Source organism: Triticum urartu, chromosome 7, assembly GCF_003073215.2.
Source record: "Triticum urartu cultivar G1812 chromosome 7, Tu2.1, whole genome shotgun sequence".
Classification (NCBI taxonomy): domain Eukaryota; kingdom Viridiplantae; phylum Streptophyta; class Magnoliopsida; order Poales; family Poaceae; genus Triticum; species Triticum urartu.
Genome location: NC_053028.1, coordinates 8,335,841 through 8,348,126, shown reverse-complemented (window position 1 = coordinate 8,348,126; position 12,286 = coordinate 8,335,841). Strand labels below are relative to the sequence as shown.

The 12,286-nt window shown below is 45.4% G+C and overlaps 1 protein-coding gene and 1 long non-coding RNA gene across 2 annotated transcripts; both read right to left on the bottom strand.

Moving 5' to 3' along the window:
- Window positions 1–5,701: 5,701 nt before the first annotated feature.
- LOC125520086 lies at window positions 5,702–6,108 on the bottom strand. The gene is made up of 3 exons (XR_007288435.1): window positions 6,011–6,108; window positions 5,844–5,917; window positions 5,702–5,766 (listed from the first exon to the last, which is right to left on the bottom strand). It is a non-coding gene; the product is annotated as an uncharacterized LOC125520086 (long non-coding RNA).
- A 1,815-nt stretch (window positions 6,109–7,923) lies between these two features.
- LOC125524999 lies at window positions 7,924–9,184 on the bottom strand. The gene is made up of 2 exons (XM_048690025.1): window positions 9,123–9,184; window positions 7,924–8,312 (listed from the first exon to the last, which is right to left on the bottom strand). Exon 2 carries the CDS (start codon window positions 8,307–8,309, stop codon window positions 7,932–7,934), a length of 378 nt encoding a protein of 125 aa, XP_048545982.1. The 5' UTR covers window positions 8,310–8,312; window positions 9,123–9,184; the 3' UTR covers window positions 7,924–7,931.
- Between the last annotated feature and the right edge of the window lie 3,102 nt (window positions 9,185–12,286).

Here is a 12,286-nt window from a genome sequence, read left to right as displayed (position 1 = left end):
TTACCTAATTGTTTAGAGAGCTAAATGACCGTGAAATTGAAAGTAACTACAAAATGAATTCTGAAAATGTTGAAACTTGGCATGGTATCATCATTTCACCCGCATAGCATGTGCGAAAGAGTAGAGAGGGTCACGGCAAAAACTGGACGCACTTCGTGTACAAACTGGACAAACTCTTTCGGAGTATCAGGGTTTCGGATGAGAACTCATCTGTTACACGGCCACTTCAATGTTTTTTAAACTTATTTGAACTCCGGACTTCTTTTGTGTTCAGTATGCAGCATTCAAAGCGACATCATCAGTTTCCAACATGTTCTGACATCATTTGTTATTTTTCGGTCATTTACCTAATTGTTTAGAGAGCTAAATGACCGTGAAATTGAAAATCACTACAAAATGAATTCTGAAAATGTTGAAACTTGGCATGGTATCATCATTTCACCCGCATAGCATGTGCGAAAGAGTAGAGAGGGTCACGGCAAAAACTGGACGCACTTCATGTATAAACTGGAAATAGAAGAAAATAAATAGAAGAAAAGAAATAATGCAGAAAATAAAAAACTATACAAAATATAAATGATGCAGAAAAGAAAAAACTATATAAAAACTACTCAAAAATAAATAGAAGAAAATAAATAATGCAGAAAAGAAAAAACTATATAAAAAATTTGTTGGCGCGATGCCCAGTGGGCCTGCCAGACCTAGGGTGTGCAAATGCAGGCCCAGAAGGGCCAGCAGGCTCACAGGGCAGCGCGCCCTAGTTAATTAGGCCCAGAAGCCTGCTATATAGAGAAGCTCGAAGGAGCAGCCGCGGCTGGGTTTATAAACTAGTGCGGCTGCCCTTCGCTCGGCGAGGTGGGACTAAACATTGTGCACCGCCGGTGGCAGTGCACAACCTTTAGTACCGGTTGGTGGCTCCAACCGGTACTAAAGGGGGGGTCTTTAGTACCGGTTCGTGGCACGAACCGGTACTAAAGGGGCCGTTTCCCGCCCCTTGGCCTGGCGAAAATTGGCCTTTAGTACCGGTTGGTGGCTCCAACCGGCACTAAAGACCCTTCCTATATATATGGCACCTACGAAAAAATCAGTTTCATCGACCACCAGTAGTTCTTCTCGATCCAACTTCTTCGCCGCGCCCGTCACCCATCGCGCGCCGCCCTTGCCGCCCCCGCCGCCCGTCGTCGCCGTCACGGCCGTCGCCCATGCCACCCGTCGTCGCCGTCGCCCCCGCTGAAGGAAATATGCCCTAGAGGCAATAATAAAGTTATTATTTATTTCCTTATATCATGATAAATGTTTATTATTCATGCTAGAATTGTATTAACCGGAAACATAATACATGTGTGAATACATAGACAAACAGAGTGTCACTAGTATGCCTCTACTAGACTAGCTCGTTAATCAAAGATGGTTATGTTTCCTAACCATGGACAAAGAGTTGTTATTTGATTAACGGGATCACATCATTAGGTGAATGATCTGATTGACATGACCCATTCCATTAGCTTAGCACCCGATCGTTTAGTATGTTGCTATTGCTTTCTTCATGACTTATACATGTTCCTATGACTATGAGATTATGCAACTCCCATTTGCCGGAGGAACACTTTGTGTGCTACCAAACGTCACAACGTAAATGGGTGATTATAAAGGTGCTCTACAGGTGTCTCCAAAGGTACATGTTGGGTTGGCGTATTTAGAGATTAGGATTTGTCACTCCGATTGTCGGACAGGTATCTCTGGGCCCTCTCGGTAATGCACATCACATAAGCCTTGCAAGCATTGCAACTAATGAGTTAGTTGTGAGATGATGTATTACGGAACGAGTAAAGAGACTTGCTGGTAACGAGATTGAACTAGGTATTGAAATACCGACGATCGAATCTCGGGCAAGTAACATACCGATGACAAAGGGAACAACATATGTTGTTATGCGGTCTGACCGATAAAAGATCTTCGTAGAATATGTAGGAGCTAATATGAGCATCCAGGTTCCGCTATTGGTTATTGATCAGAGACGTGTCCCGGTCATGTCTACATTGTTCTCGAACCCATAGGGTCCGCACGCTTAAGGTTTCGATGATAGTTATATTATGAGTTTATGCATTTTGATGTACCGAAGTTTGTTCGGAGTCTCGGATGTGATCACGGACATGACGAGGATTCTCGAAATGGTCGAGACATAAAGATTGATATATGATCGGATTATCCTCATTGCTGCACAGAAGAATTACGTCCTGGAAGCACCGCTGGGTGCCAGACCTGCTGCTGGAGCAACACCAGATGTTATGAACGTCTGGCAGAGCAAAGCTGATGACTACTCGATAGTTCAGTGTGCCATGCTTTACGGCTTAGAATCGGGACTTCAACGACGTTTTGAACGTCATGGAGCATATGAGATGTTCCAGGAGTTGAAGTTAATATTTCAAGCAAATGCTCGGATTGAGAGATATGAAGTCTCCAATAAATTCTATAGCTGCAAGATGGAGGAGAACAGTTCTGTCAGTGAGCATATACTCAAAATGTCTAGGTATAATAATCACTTGATTCAATTGGGAGTTAATCTTCCAGATGATTGCGTCATTGACAGAATTCTCCAATCACTGCCACCAAGCTACAAGAGCTTCGTGATGAACTATAATATGCAAGGGATGAATAAGACTATTCCCGAGCTCTTCGCAATGCTGAAAGCTACGAAGGTAGAAATCAAGAAGGAGCATCAAGTGTTGATGGTCAACAAGACCACTAGTTTCAAGAAAAAGGGAAAAGGGAAGAAGAAGGGGAACTTCAAAAAGAACAGCAAGCAAGTTGCTGCTCAAGAGAAGAAACCCAAACCTGGACCTAAGCCTGAAACTGAGTGCTTCTACTGCAAGCAGACTGGTCACTGGAAGCGGAACTGCCTCAAGTATTTGGCGGATAAGAAGGATGGCAAGGTGAACAAAGGTATATGTGATATACATGTTATTGATGTGTACCTTACTAATGCTCGCAGTAGCACCTGGGTATTTGATACTGGTTCTGTTGCTAACATTTGCAACTCGAAATAGGGACTACAGATTAAGCGAAGATTGGCTAAGGGACTACAGTGGCGTCGCCCCAATCCGGACCTGGGGAGATGAACTTGTTGCGCTTGTTCTAAAGACCTTGTAGTGGCACGCAGAGAGCTAAACTCGTTGCGCTTGTTCTGAAAACCTTGTGATGGCACGCGTGAGCTGCCGAACAGAAGCTCTGCGCTTTGTCGCACAAGACAACGACACTTGCGGATGCTGCTGCTGAAGGAAATATGCCCTAGAGGCAATAATAATGTTATTATTTTAATTCCTTATATCATGATAAATGTTTATTATTCATGCTAGAATTGTATTATCCGGAAACATAATACTTGTGTGAATACATAGATAAACCAAACGTCACTATTATGCCTCTACTTGACTAGCTCATTAATCAAAGATGGTTATGTTTCCTAACCATAGACATGTGTTGTCATTTGATTAATGGGATCACATTATTAGGAGAGTGATATGATTGACATGACCCATTCCATTAGCTTAGCACCCGATCGTTTAGTATGTTGCTATAGCTTTCTTCATGACTTATACATGTTCCTATAACTATGAGATTATGCAACTCCCGTTGCCGGAGGAACACTTTGTGTGCTACCAAACGTCACAACGTAACTGGGTGATTATAAAGGAGCTCTACAGGTGTCTCCAAAGGTACATGTTGGGTTGGCGTATTTCGAGATTAGGATCTGTCACTCCGATTGTCGGAGAGGTATCTCTGGGCCCTCTCGGTAATGCACATCACATAAGCCTTGCAAGCATTTCAACTAATGAGTTAGTTGCGATATGATGTATTACGAAACGAGTAAAGAGACTTGCCGGTAATGAGATTGAACTAGGTATTGAGATACCGACGATCGAATCTCGGGCAAGTAAAATACCGATGACAAAGGGAACAACGTATGTTGTTATGCGGTCTGACCGATAAAGATCTTCGTAGAATATGTAGGAGCCAATATGAGCATCCAGGTTCCGCTATTGGTTATTGACCGGAGACGTGTCTCGGTCATGTCTACATTGTTCTTGAACCCGTAGGGTCCGCACGCTTAAGGTTTCGATGACAGTTATATTATGAGTTTATGAGTTTTGATGTACCGAAGTTAGTTCGGAGTCCCGTATGTGATCACGGACATAACGAGGAGTCTCGAAATGGTCGAGACATAAAGATTGATATATTAGACGGCTATATTCGGACACCGGAAGTGTTTCGGGTGATTTCGGAGAAAAGCGGAGAGCCGGAGAGTTACCGGAACCCTACCGGGAGAAGTAATGTGCCATATGGGCCTTAGTGGAGAGGGAGTGGGGCAGCCAGGGTGGGCCGCACGCCTCCTCCCCCCTGGTCCGAATTGGACTAGGAGAGGGGGGGGGGCGGCGCCCCCCTTTCCTTCTCCCTCCCCACTTCCTTCCCCCTCCTAGTTGGAGTCCTACTCGTAGGAGTCCTACTCCTACTAGGAGGAGGACTCCTCCTGGCGCGCCAATAGGGCCGGCCGGCCTCCTCCCCTTGCTCCTTTATATACGGGGGCAGGGGGCACCCCTAGACACACAAGTTGATCCACGTGATCATATTCTTAGCCGTGTGCGGTGCCCCTTCCACCATAATCCTCGATAATATTGTAGCGGTGCTTAGGCGAAGCCCTGCGACGGTAGTACATCAAGATCGTCACCACACCGTCGTGCTGACGGAACTCTACCCCGAGACTCTGCTGGATCGGAGTCCGGGGATCGTCATCGAGCTAAACGTGTGCTAAAACTCGGAGGTGCCGTAGTTTTGGTGCTTGATCGGTCGGGCCGTGAAGACGTACGACTACATCGACCGCGTTGTGCTAACGCTTCCGCTGTCGGCCTACAAGGGTACATAGATCACACTCTCCCCTCTCGTTGCTATGCATCACCATGATCTTGCGTGTGCGTAGGAAAATTTTGAAATTACTACGTTACCCAACAGCTGCACCATCGTGGACTCATGTCAGGGTGGACGTGGTCCGGTCTGGTCCGGGCTTTGACCGAGCCAGCCTTTGGACCGGCCACGGCCGGTCCGGTCTGGACCGGACCAAGGTGGCCAGTGAGCTTATTTTTTCAGGACCGGACCGAGAGGAGCAAAGCTCGGTCAGCCCAAATGGACCGAATGGGACCGATGGCTGGGACTCTGTTTAGGCTGTTTTTCAGCCTGTGAGTGCTTTGTTGGCCACTGTTTAGGTTGTTTTGTTGTATTTAGACTGTAGCTGTTTCTGGGAGTGCTCTATTAAGCGTTTTGGCCATTATTTAGACTGTAGCTTCTCCTGGGAGTGTCCTGTTGAGCTTTTTGGCCATAGTTTAGGCTGTCCAAATTTAATGAGTGCTCTGTTTTTGTATAATGACTAGTATGGCATAATTAAATTTGGACAGCATTTTATTTATGTTTTGGACATCAAAACGATTGATTCTGAGATGAAGAATAGCACAAATATCACATCCACAAACATAAGGTCTTACCATCATTGAATGACACGATTACAAACTTGCAATGACAATTCCAAGTCCATGTCAATTGACAAGTTGAACATAACACAAATGAGAGGTTCGTCTCCAAGCTAGCAGTGACAATTCATAGTTCATGATTTGAAAGGTTCCAACATAACAGAAATGCAAAGTAGCCTTCACATGAGAAAGATCACTTTGACATTCATCTCCAAAATAGCAAGATCAACATCCACATGATGAACGTCTACAAGTAAGATAAGCAACATCCACATAAATATTTGGTATCGTATGACAAGTGAAACATGTAGGAAGAATAGTTACCAATCGTTGATCTCCTCCACCACAATGGGTAACTTGATGGTCTCAACATCATCCTCTTCATTCTCATCCCTCGGCTACAAGTGCGGAAGTTAGACAAATGCTCACATCACATATAACAAGACCATAAAAGAAAGAAAGAAAAGGTAAGGAAAAGATGGCAAACATACCACCAGATTCAAGTCAACGTGAGCACCCTTGATATAACTTGCACCACAAACTAATGCCTCCACCATAACCAGTTTAACGAACTCCTATAGTCATCTAATGCTTTTGTCACCTCAGCCAAACTCTCAAGTAATGGAGAGATAAGGTCATACATGTCCCACTCTGCGTTTGTCAGCGCCCAAGCATAGTTGGCATTGGAACCAGCATGAGAGGTCAAGGCTTCCTTATAATCACGGGCAGTGCTAATCATCTTATAGGTTGAACTCCACCTTGTTTTACAATCCAGGTGTAAATGATTACCAACTTTGACACCCAAGCTTTTGCAAGTGGCAACAAAAGCATGGAGACGAGAAGGTGACCTCTTGAAGTACTTCACCGTCTCTCTCAAGTTGTTTATCAGATTATCTAAGATCTCCGTCCCATCTTGCACGACCAAGTTGAGGATGTGTGCACAACAACGGATATGAAAATATTGGCCTTCGAAGTCCTTACCTACAAAAGACAAATTTTATATGAGCAAAAACAGCAAGCATAGGTGTAAAAACAGCAAGCATGTGAGCAAAAACAGCAAGCATATGAGCACAAACATCAAACATATGAGCACAAAGAGCTTCTATATGAGCATAGCAACAAGCATATGAGCAAAAACATCAAGCATATGTGTAAAAACAGCAAGCATGTGAGCAAAAACAACAAGCATATGAGCACAAACATCAAACATATGAGCACAAAGAGCTTCTATATGAGCATATCAACAAGCATATGAGCAAAAACGAAAGGCATACAAGCATACCTCTCCGAAACAAGAACTTGGCCTTCAAAGCATCGATCGCACCATCATTGTTTGAAGCATTATCAAGTGTCACAGACATAATTTTGGTCTCAATATTCCATTCTGTCACACACGCGTAGAGAGCATCTGCAATGACATTTCCAGAGTGAGGAGGATCCAACTCTATGAAAGCAAGAACACGGGTTTGCATCTTCCAATTCACATCTATATAGTGTGCAATCACACACATGTAAGATAAGGTTTGGTTGCTTGTCCACAAATCTGTAGTTAGACATATGGAGCTCACACACTTTAGGACAGATTTAAGCACATCTTTTTCTTTCCTGTAGACCCTCATGCACTCAGCTCGTATTGCCTTCCTTCCAATGGGTTTATAATTTGGATTCATGCACTTCATTAGAATGTTGAACCACTCATGTTCAACCATTCTAAATGAATACTCATGCACACATATCATCTTAGCAATAAGATCCTTGACGATTCCTTGGTTGTACTCAATAGAGGGGTGCATTGTTGGACCACTTGTTGTACCATTGATTTTGCACAATTCAAGAGTTGTTTGGATGGCATCCCTAGCCATCTTGGACTTGTAACCCTCACATTTTAAAAATGCCTTCCAATAGTTGAGGTGCTGCCACCTTGCGTATACGCATACTTCTTGTCGCTACAATAATTACAAACAGCCTTCAACACAATCTCTCCAGTCTTCTCACATGGCTCCCTGACCTTGTGAAAATGGGCCCAAACATCGGATGACATCCTAACAGGAGCATTGGCTCTTGGCCTCTTGTTCTTTTTCCTTTTCCTTTTTCTTGCCTCCTCCTCACTAGAGACAACATGCACAAGTGATTCCTCGGACATAGTGTCACCTTCTAGTTCATCAGATGATTCCTTATACCCATCTGATGTATCATCATCCGACATATCAGCACCTGCTTGCAATGGAGGAACCACAAACAGATTCTGCTCCTCATATTCCTTGTCCTTGTCCTCATCCATGTCCTCGTCTTCGTCGTCCTCCTCCTTCTCCTCGTCCTCTACCACCTAACACACATGAGCGCACAAATAAGGGAAACAACCACTATATGGTTATATGGAAATATGGCTACATCAAGCATCAAGTAAAGCAATCATACAATAGTAGATGCATGAGGCAGCTCGGAGCCGGTTGCGGAGCCGGAGGCAGCGGCTTCCGCGGCACGCACGCCGGCACCGGTGCGGTCGGGGAGACGCGGAGGAGGCGGAGGGTGTTTTCTTAAGCTACAAATCAACTCTCCCATTGGGGCATTGGGAAAGTCTTTCGCCTTCCTAATCTGCACCTTAGGTTTGCTCTTCTTCCTCGGAACCGGTGGAGGCAGTGCCGAATCTTGCCTAATTAGGTAATTCAAGCTCTTTTCCTTTGCCTTCGCCTTCCCATTTGCCTTCCCATTCTCCTTACCAGCACCCTTCGCCTTCCCATTCTCCTTACCAGCACCCTTTCCCTTCTCATTCCCCTTCTCCTTCACCATTCTCTACAAAAAAACAGCACATAATATCCAAAGTCAGTACATCAACCATCAAGTGCAAATAATTCATCTTCTTCTTGTTGTAGCATAGAAAACCTTGTTCGGCACATATTGTCTACTCTCTAGAACTACATCTCCTGATCAAACATGTTAAGTCATCTAGTACTGGTGCAAACAAACATATGGTCATTTAGCAATAGTGCGCAATCAAGCATTTTCTTAGAAACTATTGTCAGTTGTCAGTATAATCTCCTGACTGAAGTTTGCTGTTGAAACACTACATATGCATATACTGGCATTCTCTTGCTCTTGCTAAAATGCATTCAGGCATGCCATTGCCATCAACCGTAACCATACGATTCACTGTCAGTCACCATAGTAGCAAACGCCATCTGAAATTCATGTTTGTATGTGTTTGTACAGTGATGTTGCCTCTCAAATTACTAGTGTATCAGCGGAGCTTTCCTAGTTGTTCTTGGTGAAATCTACCGCTGGTCTCTAATATGTTATGCACAATGTATAATGCACATAAATATGCTGCACACTATTTAATTATTATAGCATAGAAAACCTTGTTGAAACACAACATCTCCTGACTAAAGTTTGCTGTTGAAACACTACATCTCTTGAAACTCTTACATTAGTTCAGAAAATTCAGAAACTCTTAGTGGGACAAAAGTTTCTTGTTCAAACACTACATCTCCAGATCTCCTATCTAAGTCTCTAGCACTAAATCATCTCAGTTCGGCGAGGGAGACTATCTTCAGAAAATTCAGAAACTCTTAGTGGGATAAAAGTTTCTTGTTCAAACATTACCTCTTCCTCTTCGTGGCGCTCGGCGAGGAACCAGGGAAGACAGGACCGATGGCGTGCTGGCCTTGCTGTGCCCCCGACATACACGTGCTCCTCCAGCTCGGACTCAGACGAGATGGCACCGTTGGTGAAGGAGAGAGGCCGTGGGCGATGGCGCCGTCGCCTTAGGGTTAGGGTTAGGGATTGGAGAGGAGGAGGCGTTGTGAGGAGAACGAGAAGAGAATCGACCCAGGAGGAGGGGGAATGGAACAAGGGGAGGGGGGTCGCTCGCTCTGTCAAGCCAGATGGCCTTTTCATGGGCCTTGCACCATCTGTCCGCTCAGTCGGCCCGGTTAAAGACCGGACCGGACCGAACTTTTCGCGGTCTGTATTTCTGGGCCCGGACTGTCATGTTTTTCTACCGGGCCTGGACCATACGGTCCGGTCCTGAATGGGCCACGAGCGGGCCGCAAAGCTTGCTCGTGTCGTCCAGGCTGGGACTCATGGTCCTCCTCTTCGTGTCAGGGTTTCGGGTGAAAGTGGTGGCACGCGAGAGCTGCCGAACGGAAGCTCTGCGCTTTTGTCGCACAAGACGACGACACTTGCGGGTGCCGCTACGTCGTCGTGGACTCATGGTCCTCCTCTTCGTGTCAGGGTTTCGGGTGAAAGTGGTGGCATGCGGGAGCTGCCGAACGGAAGCTCTGCGCTTTGTCGCACAAGACGACGACACTTGCGGGTGCCGCTACGTCGTCGTGGACTCATGGTCCTCCTCTTCGTGTCAGGGTTTCGGGTGAAAACCCTTGTCTCCTCTGGACTCGACAGTGGCAACGCTTTCCGCTGTTTTCCCTCCTAGAGCATTCTCGTAGAGATTAGGTGTTTAGGGCTGAGTGTGGCATTGTATTCACTTTTTCAAATGCTCTTTTTTTGTTGCGTACTTGTGTTCTACGTGATCTGGTTATCTGGGATCGGCATTGTTTGAGGGCTACCTCATTTTTTTGTATTGTTCGACCGTGTATTTGGTTCGGTGCTTGCTTTATATATAAAACGGGATAAAAGCTTGTATCGAGAGAGGGTTGTATTCCTTTACATAGTTCAAGCACATCAATTTCACAATAAGAAAACCAAAACTCAATTTTCTTTTCTCATACTTCGTCATCGAGGCACTTGTGAATCCTTCCCTTCGTTTGCTCCAGGGCGGCAACTAATGTAGGTTACACCTGTGCTTCTTGACCACATCATGGCAAAGAACCTGTATATCCAGAAAAACGAATCTGCTCGAACTCCCTGGCTCCTCAGCGATTTGGGCATTCTGGCCGTCCGATCAAAATCTCCTCGCAACACAGACCGTCGGATCTCGATCCAAATCGCAGTGGGTCGTTAGATATTTACCCAATCGACCTGGGCCGTCGGATAAAATTCCAATGGCAACAAATTGTAAATACCATACCCCCACCAGGGTATTTTGGTCATTTCACATAGAGGCCTATAAAAGCCAGCAGCTCCCGTGGCACGCCCTGCCCCCCCCCCCCCCCCCCCCCCCCCCCCCCCCCCCCCCCCCCCCCCCCCCCCCCCCCCCCCCCCCCCCCCCCCCCCCCCCGCCGCCCACTTCCCCGGCGTTGTCGCCGTCGTCCACCACCACCCCCACCGCGCCCCCACTGAGGGAGTCCTGGATTAGGGGGTGTTCGAATAGCCGGACTATACCTTCAGCCGGACTCCTGGACTATGAAGATACAAGATTGAAGACTTCGTCCCGTGTCCGGAAGGGACTTCCCTTGGCGTGGAAGGCAAGCTTGGCGATACGGATATTCAGATCTCCTACCATTGTAACCGACTCTATGTAACCCTAACCCTCGCCGGTGTCTATATAAACCGGAGGGTTTTAGTCCGTAGGACAACATACACATCAACAATCATACCATAGGCTAGCTTTTAGGGTTTAGCCTCTCCGATCTCGTGGTAGATCTACTCTTGTACTACCTATATCATGAATATTAATCAAGCAGGACGTAGGGTTTTACCTCCATCGAGAGGGCCCGAACCTGGGTAAAGCTTCGTGTCCCTTGCCTCCTGCTACCATCCGGCCTAGACGCATAGTTTTTCGATATTAATCAAGCGGATATCGTTATTTTCTCACCTTCACAGATGACTTAAGCAGATATGGGTATATCTACTTAATGAAACACAAGTCTGAAACGTTTGAAAAGTTCAAAGAATTTCAGAGTGAAGTTGAAAATCATCGTAACAAGAAAATAAATTCCTACGATCTGATCGTGGAGGAGAATATTTGAGTTACGAGTTTGGTGTACATTTGAAACAATGTGGAATAGTTTCGCAACTCATGCCACCCGGAACACCACAGCGTAATGGTGTGTCCGAACGTCGTAATCGTACTTTACTAGATATGGTACGATCTATGATGTCTCTTACTGATTTACCGCTATCGTTTTGGGGATATGCTCTAGAGACGGCTGCATTCACGTTAAATAGGGCACCATCAAAATCCGTTGAGACGATGCCTTATGAACTGTGGTTTGGCAAGAAACCAAAGTTGTCATTTCTGAAAGTTTGGGGATGTGATGCTTATGTGAAAAAGCTTCAACCTGATAAGCTCGAACCCAAATCGGAGAAATGTGTCTTCATAGGATATCCAAAGGAAACTATTGGATACACCTTCTATCACAGATCCGAAGGCAAGACTTTTGTTGCTAAATTCAGAAACTTTCTGGAAAAGGAGTTTCTCTCGAAAGATGTGAGTGGGAGGAAAGTAGAACTTGACGAGGTAATTGTACCTACTCCCTTATTGGAAAGTAGTACATCACAGAAACCTGTTTCTGTGACACCTACACCAATTAGTGAGGAAGTTAATGATAATGATCATGAAACTTTAGAACAAGATACTACTGAACCTCGTAGATCAACCAGAGTGAGATCCGCGCCAGAGTGGTACGGTAATCCTGTTCTGGAAGTCATGCTACTAGATCATGATGAACCTCCGAACTATGAAGAAGCGATGGTGAGCCCAGATTCCGCAAAATGGCTTGAAGCCATGAAATTTGAGATGGGATCCATGTATGAGAACAAAGTATGGACTTTGGTTGACTTTCCCGATGATCGGCAAGCAATTGAGAATAAATGGATCTTCAAGAAGAAGACTGACGCTGACGGTAATATTACTGTCTACAAAGCTC